This window comes from Trypanosoma grayi (genome assembly GCF_000691245.1).
Source record: "Trypanosoma grayi strain ANR4 Tgr_21_V1, whole genome shotgun sequence".
In the NCBI taxonomy this organism is placed as follows: Eukaryota; Euglenozoa; class Kinetoplastea; order Trypanosomatida; family Trypanosomatidae; genus Trypanosoma; species Trypanosoma grayi.
Window position 1 is genome coordinate 39,427 of NW_008825640.1, and position 15,577 is coordinate 55,003.

The 15,577-nt window shown below is 54.1% G+C and overlaps 8 protein-coding genes across 8 annotated transcripts; all 8 read right to left on the minus strand.

Annotated features, from left to right (window-relative positions):
- Window positions 1-15: 15 nt before the first annotated feature.
- Window positions 16-2,232, minus strand: DQ04_00211220 (putative DNA repair protein RAD2; the record flags this gene model as incomplete). The annotated part of the gene is made up of 1 exon (XM_009308470.1): window positions 16-2,232. The coding sequence occupies one exon, from the start codon at window positions 2,230-2,232 to the stop codon at window positions 16-18; it is 2,217 nt and encodes a 738-aa protein (XP_009306745.1).
- A 233-nt stretch (window positions 2,233-2,465) lies between these two features.
- DQ04_00211230 (methyltransferase like 6) lies at window positions 2,466-3,410 on the minus strand (the record flags this gene model as incomplete). Its single annotated transcript, XM_009308471.1, has 1 exon — window positions 2,466-3,410. The coding sequence occupies one exon, from the start codon at window positions 3,408-3,410 to the stop codon at window positions 2,466-2,468; it is 945 nt and encodes a 314-aa protein (XP_009306746.1).
- A 245-nt stretch (window positions 3,411-3,655) lies between these two features.
- Window positions 3,656-4,195, minus strand: DQ04_00211240 (cyclophilin; the record flags this gene model as incomplete). The annotated part of the gene is made up of 1 exon (XM_009308472.1): window positions 3,656-4,195. One exon carries the CDS (start codon window positions 4,193-4,195, stop codon window positions 3,656-3,658), a length of 540 nt encoding a protein of 179 aa, XP_009306747.1.
- Window positions 4,196-5,551: 1,356 nt separating this feature from the next.
- DQ04_00211250 (iron-sulfur cluster assembly protein) lies at window positions 5,552-6,049 on the minus strand (the record flags this gene model as incomplete). The annotated part of the gene is made up of 1 exon (XM_009308473.1): window positions 5,552-6,049. One exon carries the CDS (start codon window positions 6,047-6,049, stop codon window positions 5,552-5,554), a length of 498 nt encoding a protein of 165 aa, XP_009306748.1.
- A 306-nt stretch (window positions 6,050-6,355) lies between these two features.
- DQ04_00211260 (hypothetical protein) lies at window positions 6,356-6,958 on the minus strand (the record flags this gene model as incomplete). The annotated part of the gene is made up of 1 exon (XM_009308474.1): window positions 6,356-6,958. One exon carries the CDS (start codon window positions 6,956-6,958, stop codon window positions 6,356-6,358), a length of 603 nt encoding a protein of 200 aa, XP_009306749.1.
- Window positions 6,959-7,407: 449 nt separating this feature from the next.
- DQ04_00211270 (hypothetical protein) lies at window positions 7,408-10,134 on the minus strand (the record flags this gene model as incomplete). Its single annotated transcript, XM_009308475.1, has 1 exon — window positions 7,408-10,134. One exon carries the CDS (start codon window positions 10,132-10,134, stop codon window positions 7,408-7,410), a length of 2,727 nt encoding a protein of 908 aa, XP_009306750.1.
- A 229-nt stretch (window positions 10,135-10,363) lies between these two features.
- Window positions 10,364-14,002, minus strand: DQ04_00211280 (hypothetical protein; the record flags this gene model as incomplete). The annotated part of the gene is made up of 1 exon (XM_009308476.1): window positions 10,364-14,002. The coding sequence occupies one exon, from the start codon at window positions 14,000-14,002 to the stop codon at window positions 10,364-10,366; it is 3,639 nt and encodes a 1,212-aa protein (XP_009306751.1).
- A 652-nt stretch (window positions 14,003-14,654) lies between these two features.
- Window positions 14,655-15,335, minus strand: DQ04_00211290 (hypothetical protein; the record flags this gene model as incomplete). Its single annotated transcript, XM_009308477.1, has 1 exon — window positions 14,655-15,335. One exon carries the CDS (start codon window positions 15,333-15,335, stop codon window positions 14,655-14,657), a length of 681 nt encoding a protein of 226 aa, XP_009306752.1.
- Between the last annotated feature and the right edge of the window lie 242 nt (window positions 15,336-15,577).

Genomic DNA, 15,577 nt, shown 5'->3' on the forward strand with positions numbered 1-15,577 from the left:
AAAAGCATGCGGTGTCTACGCACACCGCCCTTCCCTCACGTCGCGCAGCGTCGAAAGTACAGCTGCGTATCTTGGAGGTTGCTTCTTAAATACACGTCTCTCATCCCTCTGCGGCTGCACAACGAACTCTGTTAGCTTCCGCTGCTGTTGGTCCTCAACTCCGTTATGAAGATGCGCCTGTCGTGACATATATTCCTTCTGCGCCAAATCCAACCGCTGACGGCACAAGGCACTACCAAGGAGACCCTGCACGCTGGCGAAAGAGCGCAGACGCCGCCAATCTGGCGAGGCTGGAGTGAAGGGTGCCACGTCCGTATCGATTGGGGCGTTAAAGAATGCATCGACGGCGTGTGCCTGCGGAAAGCCGCTATCCATCCGCAGCGTGCTCCACTTGGCAAGTCTCCCGTAGAACTCCAGCAGAGTGCTTCCGTCGTCCCACAGCAGGCAGCGCTGCGTCACAGCAGACCGCCAGCGCCGCAGCATCCCCAACACATGCGTAGCACCGTCACTGCCACCCTGCGGGTTAGTCCACACAGCGGCGATCACGTGCAATGCATCCAGCAGAGAGAGGCCATTAATACCCTCCGCATAGTCGCAACCAAGAAGAAGTGCTAGCGCGACCAGGACGTTTTTGTCCACGCCTGACGCTAGCAGGTCGCTCTGGTGGTACGCCACGACATGACGACCCTTTGCGAAAAAACCACGAAGGACAACTGCGGCGCCGTGGACAATGACATCGCTGTCCTCTGTAAAAACCGCGTCGACAAGACGCTTCTGACTCAAGAAGGCACACTGCGCGTCCGCCTCGTTGGGGCTGAGCACAAACGGAATCCCACAGCAATCGAGTAGCTCCACAATTTCAAGCAGGTTAAACGGGATAGTCTGCTTTGCTTTTGAACTATACCAACGCCGTGGTGGTGCTTCTGGTACGGATGCTGCTTCTGTGGGTCTTACCGCATCCGTTACCTCATTGGCCTCATAACTGACCGAGTGGAAAGGAACGACTGTTTGTGGCTCGTCACTCCACTCAGGTACCTTATGGTCCGTCGCCTTCCCCTCTGGACTCGTCAAACCGACTAGCTGTGTGCCCGGGTTCCATAAGGTGGTCGAGCCCTTGCTCTTGTCGCTGCCATCGCTGTTGCTGGTATCGCTGCCGCTGCAGAAGGGGCTGTCATCACTCATTACATCATCAGAACCCGAGGAGGACTCAGTGCAACTGCTGTTTGACGAGTTACTCACATCCTTCTCCAAATCACGAAGATGACTCACAAAAGTCTCCACGTCACCACTAACAACAATGACAGAGTCCTCTGTGCCGGTACCACTGGACACCGTCTCATGGCCTTCTGAATCATCACTAGCAGCATTATTATCACCATTATTATCATCATCATCAATTATAACCGAGGACTCCGTGGTGCCTCCTGAAGACAAAGCGGTGGGTAATGCCGGGTTGGCCACGCCACCCGTAAGAGCCCCATTCGCCGCCAATGCACCGATTGGCCCCTCCACTACTCGGCGAGGCCCCATGAACAGTGAAGTGCTGGAATACCCGAGTGCATTCGAATTGAGACACATCTCTCCGCGCTTCCGCTGCTCAATCCATTCCTCCGCTTCACACAAGAACGAATTCGTGACGTCCCGTGAAATTACATCCGGCTTGAGACGCATATTCCGCCGACGCTTCCGCGACACTTTGTGCGGACCGCCATCACAACCGATACTGCTGTTACTGCTGCTGCTGCTGCTGCCCGACACTACAACAGAACTTCTATTCAGTGGCAGTCGTGGCACATCCCAGCCTCCAATCATCCTCTGCGGGCTGGGCGAAAGCATCCTAGCCTTCGCCGGACTGCGCCGCTGCAGTGCGTGCACATCAAGCACACCTGCTGCCAGCTGCGCCGCAACAATTTGACGAGCGCGACGCGACAGAGCCGCACGCTCCAGTGCTCCACGCCGTTGGGCGCGCCGCTGGTGTTCCGCCGACTTGGATGACGTGGCGATTCCATCGAACACAAAGATCGGTTCAATGCCGTAGAAGAGCAGCTTCAGGATGCGCAGCAGGAACCCCTCGAGGATGCGCTGCTCCACGTTCTCGCCGGCCGCGCACTGGGCGCGAAACTGCGTTATCCAGATGCTCGCATCAATGGCAACACGTTTGCCGCGCCAGTCGCCCGGCTGTGTAACTTCGCCGAACGTGTCGAGGAGACGCCAGAGGCCGTGCACCCCCATCGCAGCACACCACGCGCACCGCCAGCAATATCTCGATGTTGCCACTGGCCGCGAAGCCAATGCGTCAAGAAGAAGATAGCCAGAAGTGAGAAAAACAAATCGAAAATGGAGATGCTTTTGAATGCGGCGGACACTTCAAATGAGGAAGAAAAAAAATATATATACTCTTCCAGAAGGCAGAAGTACAGAGGGGAAGCAAAACAACAAAAACAAAGTAGATTTATATCCGTCAATCACGTATTTACTCGAATCATGGCGGAGGCATCTGCGACCACATCGTCTTTGTCCTCACCCCGCCTCTTTGCCTTACGAAATCGCCCCTGAAGAAACCGCCGCTGCAGATTCACGCCTTCCTTCCTGTTGAGCACCTCGCGCTCGACCACCGATAGCTCCACGACGTCGAGCTCTGCAGCTTCAAAGAGCCGCCGCACCTCTGTTGCAGTGAAGAAGTGACTCAGCGTCCCGTTGGTGCGGGCAAATGTGTTCTCCTCCACCAGACGATTACTGCTGAAGCGCCGCTCCGCATGGTCGGTCACACAATAGTCACGGAAAAAAAAGATGCCGCCCTCCTTCATGCATGCCGCCACGCGGCGCAGCACCAGCAGGTGGTGCTCCACCGGTATAGAGCATAGCACAAAGATCATCGAGACGAAGTCCACCGGCTCCTTCGCCAACGGGCGGCGGCACACAGACGACGCACCGGCGATAGGGATGTCTTCCTCCACCGGATCCAGCACCTGCACGGAGAGTTTCCGCTGCTGCTGGGCGGGAAGGGCCGCCCGTTTCTCCTGCAGCAGCGCGATAGCGACGGAGGAGATGTCGAAGCCGACAATGCGCCAGCCCACCGTGTCGTCGTAGTCCTCAAGAATTGGGAGAAGGGCATTGCCAACGCCACAGCCCGCTTCCATCCACACGACGTCATGCAGCGGCGCAGCGACCGCCTGCTTGAGCCCGTCGAGCGCTTCGCGGAGCTCGTGGAACTCGCGAATGATGTAGTGACGGTCGCGATACCCATTGACGGTGTTGTTGCGGTAGTATAGGTCCCAGTGGTGCTTATGCGTGGCCCTGCCCTCCAGCACACGCGCCAGCTGACGCCCCGTGTACGGGCGGTAGTCCTCAACAAAGGGCGGATCTCTTGGACGCTTGCGCGTCATCCTGTCGCCATCACCATCGCTCATTTTCACACCTTTCCTTCTTGCTCTCCCCCGCCTCCCCACACTCACTCTCCCTCTCTATGGGAGTACGTATGTCTGTACCTGTAGCAAATGCTGAGAGGAGTAGAGGGCTTGCTGCTACTGCTACTGCTTGCTGCAGACGGTGCATTTTCAACCACAAGGCAAAAGTAAAACTTCTCTTTCCCCTCCTCATGTTGTTGTGGCTGTGGAGCAGCAACATCAACAACAACAACAAAAAAACAACCGCGTTACACGTCAAGCTTGATGTGTCCCTCGGCAAAAGGATTATACAGCACCGTTGCGCCTACTATCTTTGCGTCACCATCGAGCACGTTGTGCTTGTCATCGATTTGCAGTTCCTCCAGTCGCTTGAGCGTTCGCTCACTCTCGCCATTGTTCCACTCCAAGTCCACCACGCCGAATGCGGTATGTTTCCCGTCGAGTGACGGACACGGCTGGAACAAAATAAAGAATTGCGACGCATTGGTGTTGGCCTTGTTGCCCTTGTGCGCCATCGACACAACACCACGACCGTCATGCAGCGCGGACCCGAGCGCCTCATCGTCAAAGTAGCGCTCCTTCGGCGCGAAGATGGACTCGCCGCCGCGCCCCGTTCCCGTGGGGTCACCGGTCAGCACGAACGCCTGCGCGACGCGGCGGTGGAAGCGGCAGCCGTCGTAGTACGCCGAGGCGCAGAGCGCGAGGAAGTTGAAGGACGCCTTGGGGCAGTCGGTGCAGCGCAGGTGCAGCAGCAGGCTGCCGTGCGACGTCGCGAGCACAACAGACATGCGGCCCTCGTTACGCTGCTGCAACTCCTTTACCCTCCCCTCTGTTCTTTCCAGCGGAGGGATGACAGCGCCATGCGATGGGAAGAGAGAGAGAGAGAGAGACAAGGGCAAAACGCGCCTTTGGAAACAAGCGCAACAACGGACAAGAAAGCACACACACAGACAAGAAAAAAAGAGAAAAACAGGTCGTCGACTACAGAGGCAGCCAAACAGAGTAGCTCCAAAACACCACGAAGCAAAAAAAAAAATGCGAACAAAATGACACCGCCTCCGACAAGTCGTCCTCCTCCGCTTTTTCAAATTTGATTTGGTTTCATTGTGGGGGAAAAACATCACTCGTTGCGATTCCGAAGCGACAGGGAGAGAAAAGAAAAACTGAAGAAAAAAAAAAAAGGACGCCCCAAAAGTAAAAATTTGTTTCACTTTTTGCTTCTACCCTTCTTCGTTCTTTCCTTCATTCCCGTCAATTCCTTCATCGATCTCATTGCTGCTATTATTGTTGTTGTTGTTGCTACTCTTCCCCTTGTGGCCTGCACCTCTGGTGGTGGCCACATCGGCGTCGCGGCAACAAGAGGGGGAAAGACAAGCGATCCCTTTGCCTCCCTTCCCCCACACGACACTCCACGCGGAAGAGGCGATGTAGTCCACGCCACGTTGCGGACGCCAGAGGCACACAGCGGGAGCGGACTCACGGCGGCGACACAGATATACACACACACACACCCACCCACTGCCATGCACAGACGCACTCGCGTGTCAATACACACACACACACTACACACACACACTACACACACACGAGATGACTCTTGTTGAGTGCGGGAGAAGAAGTGTGAGAGTGAAATATATACGAAACAACAAAAACTAGTAATGATGAGTAAAACGGGTTAAGTCGCACGTACTACCCCACTTCAACCCAAGCAACAAAATCAGGTGCCTCCCTCACCTCCCTTCAACTCGTCCCCACAATTTATTCTTTTTTTTTCTCTACGTTTGCCATTCTGTTATGAACCCTAAGTATATATATATATATATATATACGTCTCAATACAAACAAAAGTAACAGCAGCAGATATGGGGATTTGCGTCTCGGTGTGTGCGTCTGTGTGTGAGAGTGTCTTTGTGAAATATAAAGATAGTCAGGTAGATATACGGTAAACACAAACACGCAGGAAAATTGAGCCAATATAGGGGCACAAAAAGGTGGAGCGGGAACAGAGATAGTGACTTTAAATGGCACTTACATGCGTCTCTTTCTGCTTTTCTTTTCCTTTTTTGTCTTTGATTGCTCACTCCCTCTCTCCCTTTCTCCAACCCCCACTGTGTCCCATTTTCCTCGTCAAAGCAGCAGCGGACTTAATGGCTACTCGTCTCCACAGCTGGGGCTTTGCTCTTCTGTACCTTCGACTTGAGGGAGGGGTTCTTTGACAGGTAGTTATCCACCGCCGCGTGAATCGTCTCCTGCGCCAACATTGAACAGTGCAGCTTGACAGGCGGAAGCGAGAGCTCCTGTGCGATCTTCCTGTTGGTGAGCTCCAGTGCCTCCGCCAGCGTTTTTCCCCGGATCGCCTGCGACGCGTACGATGACGCTGCGATGGCGCTGCCGCAGCCGAACGCCTTGAATTTCACATCCTCAATGACCATTGTGTCCGGGTTCACTTTCATCTGCATCTGCGTCATGTCGCCACACTCGGGGGCGCCTCGGAGGCCAGTGCCAACGTTAGGATCGGTCTTGTCGAGTTTGCCCACGTTGCGCGGGTTGTTGTAGTGGTCCTCCACAAGCGCACTGTACAGAGTGCGCAGTGGCGCCGTTGCTGCAAACGCAGCAAAGGGGACCTTCGTGAAGCGCCGCATTTACCTCCTTTTCGCCTTCTTCGAGTTCTTACAAACAGAATTAACTTGTAAACTGCTCAGGTGAATTTGATGTAGCGTAGATAGATAGATATAGCGAGAAAGAGAAAAACAACAAAAAAAAAAAGAACAACAGCACCGTTACTCGAGAGGAATAAAAGCAAATAATAAAGAGATATGATTGTGGTATACCATGCAGCTACTATGATGGCTGCTGCTGCTGCTGCTGCTGCCGTCGCCCTCGTTGTTGCGCGCGCATCACGTGGGAGAAAGTAGTCCCATGGATGGTATTACTCGTACTGCGTCATCTCAGTTTAGCTCTACGATGCGGGAAGGTAGCTGCTTGTGCGCGTTACCTTCACCGTCGCCGTAATCATCGTCGTCGTCATCAGAACTCGTGTCATTTTCTAAATCGGCGGCATCAAACACCGCGACCGATTCATAGTCATCGTCATCGTCGTCGTCGCCACCTTCTTTCTCACCGCCGTCCGCACTGCGCGTATCGCCCCGCCGCTGCCCTGCCTCTTTGGTGGCGGTGAGCGCACTCGCGAGATTCAGCATCGCCTGCGCCTCCGTCAGTCGCTGCCGATCGAGTGCCGCACGGTTCTCTGCTGTCGGCAGCAACACACCGTCAAGCGCCGCCACGCCGTCGGTCATTTCGCGCGGCTCGAGCACGCCGGCCACGACGTTCAGTTGCACCTCCACTGTGCTGTCAGTGTTGCACTCGCCGCTGCTGGGGCTCATGCCGCCCTGCGGTGTCTCCATCACGACAGGGGGGACATCCGCCGCATGGCGCAAGAAGAGTTCAACATCTCTTGTGAGCTTCACCAGCGTGTCCTTCTCGCCGGCGCCGCTGCTGTAGCTGCTCCGCTGCCGCAGAAGACTCGCCACATGTTGTGCCGACGTTGACATCGGAGGACAGAAATGACGGCTTAACCCCCACCCCCACCCACACACCGAAAAAGAAAAACGCGGATAAAACTATTAACAAGTGGGGAAGCAAGCATCGAGAGAAAGTGAAAGAGAGGAAATAAATGTGAGATAGAGGGCGGCAAGGCCCTCAACACCACACACAATTAAACAAACCACAAAAACGATATCATTCAGAATCCACTCCCCCGCCAAGAGAGCGCAAAAACTGTATGCTCGATAGTTATCTCTTCATGTTTGTACACGCATATGCGTGCGTGCGTGCGCACATCTGCCTCTGTCTGTCAACCGAATAGCACATACAAGACGACAGGAAGGGGGACTCTCACCATCATCAACATCAACAGTATCACATTGATATCGCCTGGCAAAACAAAGAACTGAAACCAAACATCCAAACCAAACTGCAAGGCGCCTCTCCTCTTCCGCCTCTATGAGATGCGCCACGCCGCATCCCCTGATAGCAGTGCCCTCCACGCCCTCACGTAGTGCTCCGCCTCGGCGCCCGCACCCGCCTCCAGCACAAAGGCGTGTGTGTGCGACACGATGCACACGAGCCTCTCTGGCCCTACGCGACAGAGGTGCCACCCCTGCGCCCACTCCTCTTCCGTTCCCAGCGAGACGCGGTCAATACTGCGCAACGCCATCGCACGGAACGCGTCACCGTAGACACGGGCCGCCTCCTCTAGCGAGGACACGCCACTGTGATGCATGGGAAGCTGCGCGTCAAAGTCGCGCGCGGGAATGCACACAACATACGCGTGGTCACCGGTCAGGCAGACGTAGTGCTTCCTCCCGCCGTAGCCCCGCACCGCGTGCTTCGTGAATATCCTCGGTTTCATGAGAAACGCAGCCCGCCACTCCGAGTCACTGACATCGGCTTCAGCGCCTTTCTTTCGTTCCGGTCGCCTTGCCACCGATAAGAAGTGCCGCGGTGACTCGTCGTGCAGGCTTCTGCCACGGCGCGAGCGAAACGGGGGCGCGCGGTCACGTCCATCCACCGCGTCATGGTGGTGGCTTCTGCGCTCCACCGACCTCCGGTGTGCTGACGAATATATCACCGCGTTGCGTCCACGTAAATAGTCATCCGTGTGATGTGGACTGCCGTCACGGCTTGAGACAATGCGTTGCCGAACGGACGGCCGAACACTTTGCATTGCAAGAGGCGCCACATCTCTTGCAGCAACGACACGTACCGCAGAGCCTCCCCGCCACGCGCTCTTCAGACTGGTGGACCGCCCCAACACATGCCTCGTAGCGGAGGCGCTGCGTCGCGGGATCGCCGCCACCGCCGCCTCAATGGGCCGATAATAACCGTCCTGCTCCCGCGACGGTGGTGTGTCAACCCCAGGCACCAGCATCACTGGAGAGCCAGTGGAGTCACGAGGGGCGTTGCGAGAAGGCGTTCTAATAATTCGGTCAATAATGGAATCTGCCGAGATACATTTCTGCTGACTATCGCGACTCTTACACCTACTCTCCCGATTGCCGTTGGCACTCGGTAAGTCTAATGATGGCGCCGTCGGCCGAATTTCACTGCCCAACGACAAGATTGAATGAGCAGTTGATCGCAACGGCGGCTCAATTGACCAAGACGTCTCTGGAACACTACGAGCCTCTCCCACCTGTTCTTTGCTTGGCATCCACATCTTTTCCACATCGTCGACATCCTGTGCCATATTACCTACTGCCCCTTTTACCTCAGACAAGCGGTCAAGGCGAAGCGCACGCACCGTCGTGTCTCTTAAAGGCGAAAGCACAGCATGGTTCTTTTTTTCTGAGGATAGTAGCAGCAGTTCCTCGGAGGAAGGGGCTACAATCGGACCTCTCATGGTGCTTGTTACCGGGGAATTCACTACATGCGTGGAAATTTTGCTGACTCCATCATCCCTTCTCTCATCGTCTCTAGCAACTGGCGCAGTTTCGCGCAGCAAATCATCAGCACCGTGCTGAGTCGATGAGGAAGCGGCTAGCCATTCTTCATTCAGAGTCAACGGTTTGTCCTTACCTGAAGTCATCTTCTGTTTCGTTATCTCTTTAACCCTCTCATTAATGTCAGTTGTGGGTACAGAAGGAGCAGTCGATAAGGGAGGGTTCCATGCTGTCCTTCTCGCTGATTCGTGGCAGTCTGGAGCCGACTCCTCTTGTAGCTCTAATGCCTGCGCCCCGTCGCCTTTCATGAGTGAGGGGCCGTCAACCGCTGTGGAGAGTAACGGCATTTGTGTTTCCGCCACTTCTCTTGGCATCGTCTGGGATCTCTCGCGTGGGGATATAGGAAAAGCCACACGACGGGGAGCTGTAGGAGCATGAACCTTAATGTGATGTGTTTCCCCTTGCCCAGGAGGTTCGTTGCCAACAAACAACGCCTTCTTCTCCACCCCGTTGGTGGAAAGGCAACTAGAACCAACGAGCGTGAAATTCGGTCGCATCAGTTTGTCCACAACAGCACGCTCAACAGCAGGTTGTTGCGAAGAAAGGCGTGCTGCAGCTTCAATATTTGTCTTTTCCTGGCGGTTTGCCCCCTTTTTCCAACGATGTACCGCAGGTGGCTGTGGCGGAAGAGTGGAAGCGAGGACATCAGGCAGAGAGCCCCTGAGACCAACGCTATTGGGGAATTCCTCCGGTGTGAGGCCACTGCCGCCTTCTGCAATCGTAGAAAGTGTTGGTTCATCATAAACCAAAATGGCGTTATCGACAGGAAATTGTTCCTCTCGCATCCTCCACTCGTGTGATTCCGTAACACGATCCGCCGCCCTAGTGGAATTTGTATTCTTCTTTTTTTCCTGGTGGAGCTGTTGCTGTCCATCCTTTGGTGAGACAGCCTCTGCAGAGTAAGCTGAGTTGCCTATTCGACTGGAGAGTGCGAGGTTGACGGCGTTCAGCCACCCGAAAGACTCCGCAACGTTCGGCGCAATCAGTGACACGTGCGATGCCCCTTGCAGGTGCAGTGTCACTGTTGCAGGGGCTTCATGCGTCACAGAGGCTACGGAGGAGACTTTGACATAGTCAACTGCGGAGCCACCCTTCTCTGTGAGGCCCACGATAAGCGTCGGTGAGAGCTCCGAGTACAGTATCGTGTGCAACGGCGCCCTCTCTGTGTTTCTCGTCCACGTCAGGTTCCCGCTCATCGTTGCAAGCCGCCAATCCATGGCGACCATCTTCACTCGCTCTTCGCCTCCCCTTCATGATAGTTTTGTTTTGATGCAAACATATAAAAACGAAGAAATAAAGAAGCACGATACGCAGGTCACACCTCAAGGCTGCTCGCTCAGGAAAAACCAGCGGGAGTCCGCACCATAGAAGCACATTCTATATTCCTCACTCTCTGTGTAAATGTGAACTACAACATCAGCGCGAGCGCACAACTCGCAATCACTGTGGAATTTACTACTGGTGCACTGCTGTCACGCGAAAACCACCTTGCTTGTTGAGCTGTGCAGTGAATATGACATTATCCCCTTTGGCCCAACGCCGCTTCCGTAACCACGGCTCGCCAACGTATACCCGCTGACTAGGGTGCTCCGTGCCCTCTGGCTGAATAAATGCGTAGCGACTCGTCACAAGGCACACGACGCCCGACACCTTGTTCATCGACTCCGGCACGTTATTATGGCAGAGCGGGCACCGCGCCTCTAAATACACAAGGCCACACGAAGCGCACTTTGCTGGGAGAAACGGGGACGCCTCAGCCGCTTCCTCCACCGCGCTCTCCACCGCCGCACGCTGAGCACCACAGAAGATACAGTACGCTTCGAACGCCACATTGACCCTCTGGCACTGAAGACACTCCCACGCCTCCGTTGGGCACGCCTCCCGCACGCAGGGGCGAAGGGCGAGGCAGTTGCGGCAGACATAGCGGCACACATCCGCGTTGTTATTATCGGCACCGCACTCCTCGCACAACCATGAATCGTGTTGGTATGCGCAGAGTTCCTCTTGATGGCTCCCGAGACAGTGGCGACACTGCCCAGCAGAGAAGTGCGATACACCAACAATACAACATTTGGTGTCGATATATTCCAAAAGGTGTTTTGTTAGCGCAATCGCACGACGCGCAGTTGCGTCATGCGCCATAAACCTGCGCAGATTAATCTGCAGGCGGCTGGACGCCATTGCCACCACAACACGGGTTTCTTCAACGACTGTGAGCTCCACTTGTGTGTGGAAGCAGTGTATTAGTTTCTCGAGCAGCTTTACCATGCCATCAAATTCCACACTGCGATCCGATAATTGAAGAAGCACCCTAAATGTTTCATGCACCACGGCGGCACTCCATCCCTCTTTTGCGACAGGTGGCAGAAACATGGCGCAGTGAATACAGACGGCCCCAATGTGCAGCGGACCCACTTCCTTATTACACCCCTCGCATTGGCGTGCGGAAATCTGTAACAACTTGGCGTCCTGCATCGCCTTACCGCACTCCGCACAGTTTTGTGACACATTCCCACTGGCAATAAACCCACAGTCAGAGCATCGCAACGCCACAGATGTGCTATCAATTGTTGTCCCTGCTAATTTCATTTCCTGACCCAACGCACCAGCTGAGAGAATACCATCGCACTGGGGGCACTTCACTGCGAAGGGATTGGCCGCAGGAAGCCTACAATCCGAACATAAAAGTGAATCGCTGCTCGTAAGCACAACAGCAAACGGCAGACAGTCAACTTGTGGGCAATTTGGACATGTGCGGTCCAACGAACTGCGCAGCTCACCGCATCCTTCGCAGCACCACACAACGGAGTTTTTGGCAGCCCATGTTTCCCGAAACCAACCACATTCTCGACAATAATGTGCCATTCTCGTCTTCCCCTTGTCCTCATTTGGCTTCTCAGTATAAGAGCATTGACAAACTTCCGATTTCAAGCCCTCCAGTTGCGTCAAAGCCTTTGCCCCTGGCCCACACGGTGACTTGCAACGAAAACAACATGTGACCTGACGGGCGGGGTTACTCGCACCGCAGTCATCGCATGTCCAGGAACGCCGCACAACAGCTGCAGCAATAGAGTTGTCATTCATGCGTTCTCCACAAGACTGACAGGAAGACCACCGCTCATCTTGTGCGTAGCCGCAACGAGCACAAATCACAAAGCTGTTGCGAAGAGCAGAGCAAAGACAGTAGTTAAATCGATCACTGTTCAGTCGGCCACATGCAGCGCATTTCCACAGTTTGTACAATGGGGCAAGTGAGGGGTGCCGCTTCAGTATTGGATCCGATTCACAGTGCCACACTGTCGCCAAATGCTCCACCGTATCTCGCTGGCCCCTATCCCTGGTAAAACAGAGAACATAGTAACTCAAAAACGGCGTCCCATTTGTTGATGGGTCTACGCGAGAGAACAATTCTTTCAGCGCCAAGCTCGAGGAGTGCTGCAAGGCCCACACAATCGACGATGCCAGCGGCACACCAAAGTGCTTCACAGTAACTGCTGTTTCCAGTATTTGCAGTATCATGTCAACATTGATATCGTCACCAATACACGACAAAACAGCACGAAAAAGCGGAAGAACGTGGTCAAGCACCGCGCGGGGCGGTGCACTCTTTGGAAACTGCTTCCCCACGCCACACAGTCGATCACAGATACCCGCAAGCACATACTCAATGCACTGGCTGACAATCATACCAGGATTATGAAAAGAGACGAGGGCGCGGTAGAGTGGGGCCATGTCGTTAGGTCCGCCAGAACAACCCACCATCACACACACCTCGTGAATTGCTTGCATCACCGGCAGAGGGACATTAATCCATCCCTCGTCGCGCGACTGAGCTAACCGCAACAGAGCTTGATTGGCCCGCACAACATCTCCATTGCGCACATACGCCATCACAGAGTGTGGAGTCTCCCGCAGCATCGGACATGCCGCGTAAACATCTCGGACGAGGTCCTCGCGACGGAGGACAAGGAGAGCGGCGCTACCGTGAACAAGGCCCTCTTCAATGTCATTTGTGTCTCGACCACTTCTGGACAGACTGCGAAACGCACGAACAATAACTTCGGCACATTCATGAGAAACAGTGTTGCTGGTCGATATGGCGATACCACAATTCGCAAGGAATTTGCATTGAACAGAGGGTGTCACCAATTGATGGTCTTCCATCACACGATATACATCACAAAGGAGAAAAACTGGTGCATGCTTTAAACACGACATGACTTGAATGCAAATACCAACTTGATATTGGTCTCGAATCATGTTACGAAGCAACCAGCTAAACGCTTTCACTGCGCATTCATGAAACCCACCCATGACAGTTTCAACGGAGAGAGCACCAGTATGACGACCTCGAACAACAACAGCCACATGGTGGAGACACAACTTGACAATATCCGCATTGATGTTGTGACGACGCAAAACAGACAATACCACCGGGGCGACGTGAACAGGAAGTGATGCCGCCAGGACAGCCTGCAAACTCTTCTTATATATCACATGATCGCTTCCAGTTAGGGAGGACAACAGACCCACAAGCTCTTCTAAAACTGCGCCTTCTGATTCTTCCACTGTAACAGCGTACCGCAGCAACAGAATGAGTGTTCGCAGGGTCAAGTGACCTCCACAAGTCTGCAGCATGTGCTCAACGATGTGATGGTAACCGAGTTGATGCGTTGAGACTGAGCCAGCAGTAGAGCCTGCTTGGCGCCGTGGGGCATGCACGCGCGGGTTCCGCTCTCTGCTGCATTCCTGCTGAACGTACGACCGCAGACTTTCTTCCGATGCCTTGAGTAGTGCTCCTAAAGCTTCAGCATCGTCTGCACCGATACGTGAATTTTGCATCTCTGAGGCACAGCAAATTGATACCGTCCACGATACCCAGCATTGGCTCAAAAACGCCAGGGCAAGAAAAGGCGGGAGATGTTCCTTCACAACCACAGAAAGGGAAACCGAGAGACCTTCGGTTGGCGCGGCATCTATTCCCAGCGCAAGTGACAAGTGTTGCAAGATGCACCCACCAGAGTTACCAAAGACGGCTCGACGACGGCGCGCTGCGTTTGGTGACTTGAAGACACGAGCGACCGGAGGACGCATACACACGAGAGCAACGCCACTCCTCCCTCCTTATTCTTTTCTTGTTGCCGTTTTTTTTTTTTTGCGTACCACGGCGAGTTCACTAACAGTGCAACACCGAGGTGTGGCCACCGCGCGCCAGAAGAACCTCCAGAGCAATGAGGCGCCGACAAGCGGGGGACAACCCTCCTCAAGTTGTAGAACGCCTAGTGAAGAAACATGGGTGTATAACAACAACAAGAAATAAACATAAAAAGAAAAACAGATCGTGTAGGTGTTATTCAGATTTATTCCTCAGCGTCCCATTCCAATATGTTGGTGAATGGTGCAAGGGTCAGTCAGGAAAGGTACGCCACACTTTCAAGAAGATACTCTCAGCGCGGTATCAAAGTCACCAACAAGCCATCACTATATCATTCTTCTTCTTGCTACCAAACGAGAGGGGAAAAACATTCGTACTACTCTTCACTCTACGACGTGCGCGGCGGCAAAAAGGGCCCACTACCATTTTTTTTTATCACTATCGCTGCCTAATCCACGCCGACGTGCCCATACTACGTAAAGAAAAGCACACAAGACACTCGTATCTCTCCCTCACCCACTAAAGACCCAACTCCCCCCACCCCAAGCCCCTAATCCCTCACAAGAACAACAACACCTGACCCCATCTGCCCTATGCAACCAATTGAGGTCGCTTGTCTTCCGGTAGTGGGAACCCTGGCACCATATCATACACAATTTCGTCGGGAATAAGTTTATGACCGGTTGCGTTCGTCATGGTGCTCTTTTCCCAATTGGTAGGAGAAAACTCCGATCGCATGAGGGCTCGGTTGGGCTCGCGCCACATCATAGGGTTCGCTGGATCCTTTTCATCCCACCCGCTAAGCCGTTGCGACGCTGCCATGGTCCAGTAAAACGAATTCATGTACGTCGGGACACCCATGTAGAGCAAACTAGGAAAAAACTTTTTGTCTTCGGCTGTGTAGTCCTTTGTCAGTTCCATGAATTTTGTCTTCAATAACTGGTTTCGGTACGTTTCATACGCACGGCACACCATCCACGCCTCCTCAAACTCGTGGCAGTTGACCGTTCCCCACGTCACCGGTTTCAAGTTTTTGATGCAGCGGTGAAACGGAACCCAGCGGTGGACGCATTGGTCACGGAAAATGATAGGAACATTGTGCAGCTCCATGAAGTTGCGTGAGACAGACATCGGGCGGCGCTGGTGGCCGCGATCCGCGCCGAACGGGTCAAGCACATTCCACAGCAGCGGGTTGTCGTACGGGCCGAGATTGATGGGTGGCATCGGGTCACCGGGCTTTGTCCTGCCGAGGTCCTTCAGGTACTCCGTCATGTGTGCGGTGGGAGGACGTCTGCTGATGTCTACACACTAACACACACACACACACACACTCAACTAAATGCAGCAGCACTGCTCCCAACACTAGGTCACGCTTGTAATTGGGGCTTGAGAACAGGAAGAGAGTGCCCCGCGGGCAAGAAGGAAGGTACGCATACCAATGAGTAGAGCCATCACACCAGGGGCGTCACGCGGCAACTCAGGCCCCCTTTCAAATGCAGGAGACGAAAAAAAAA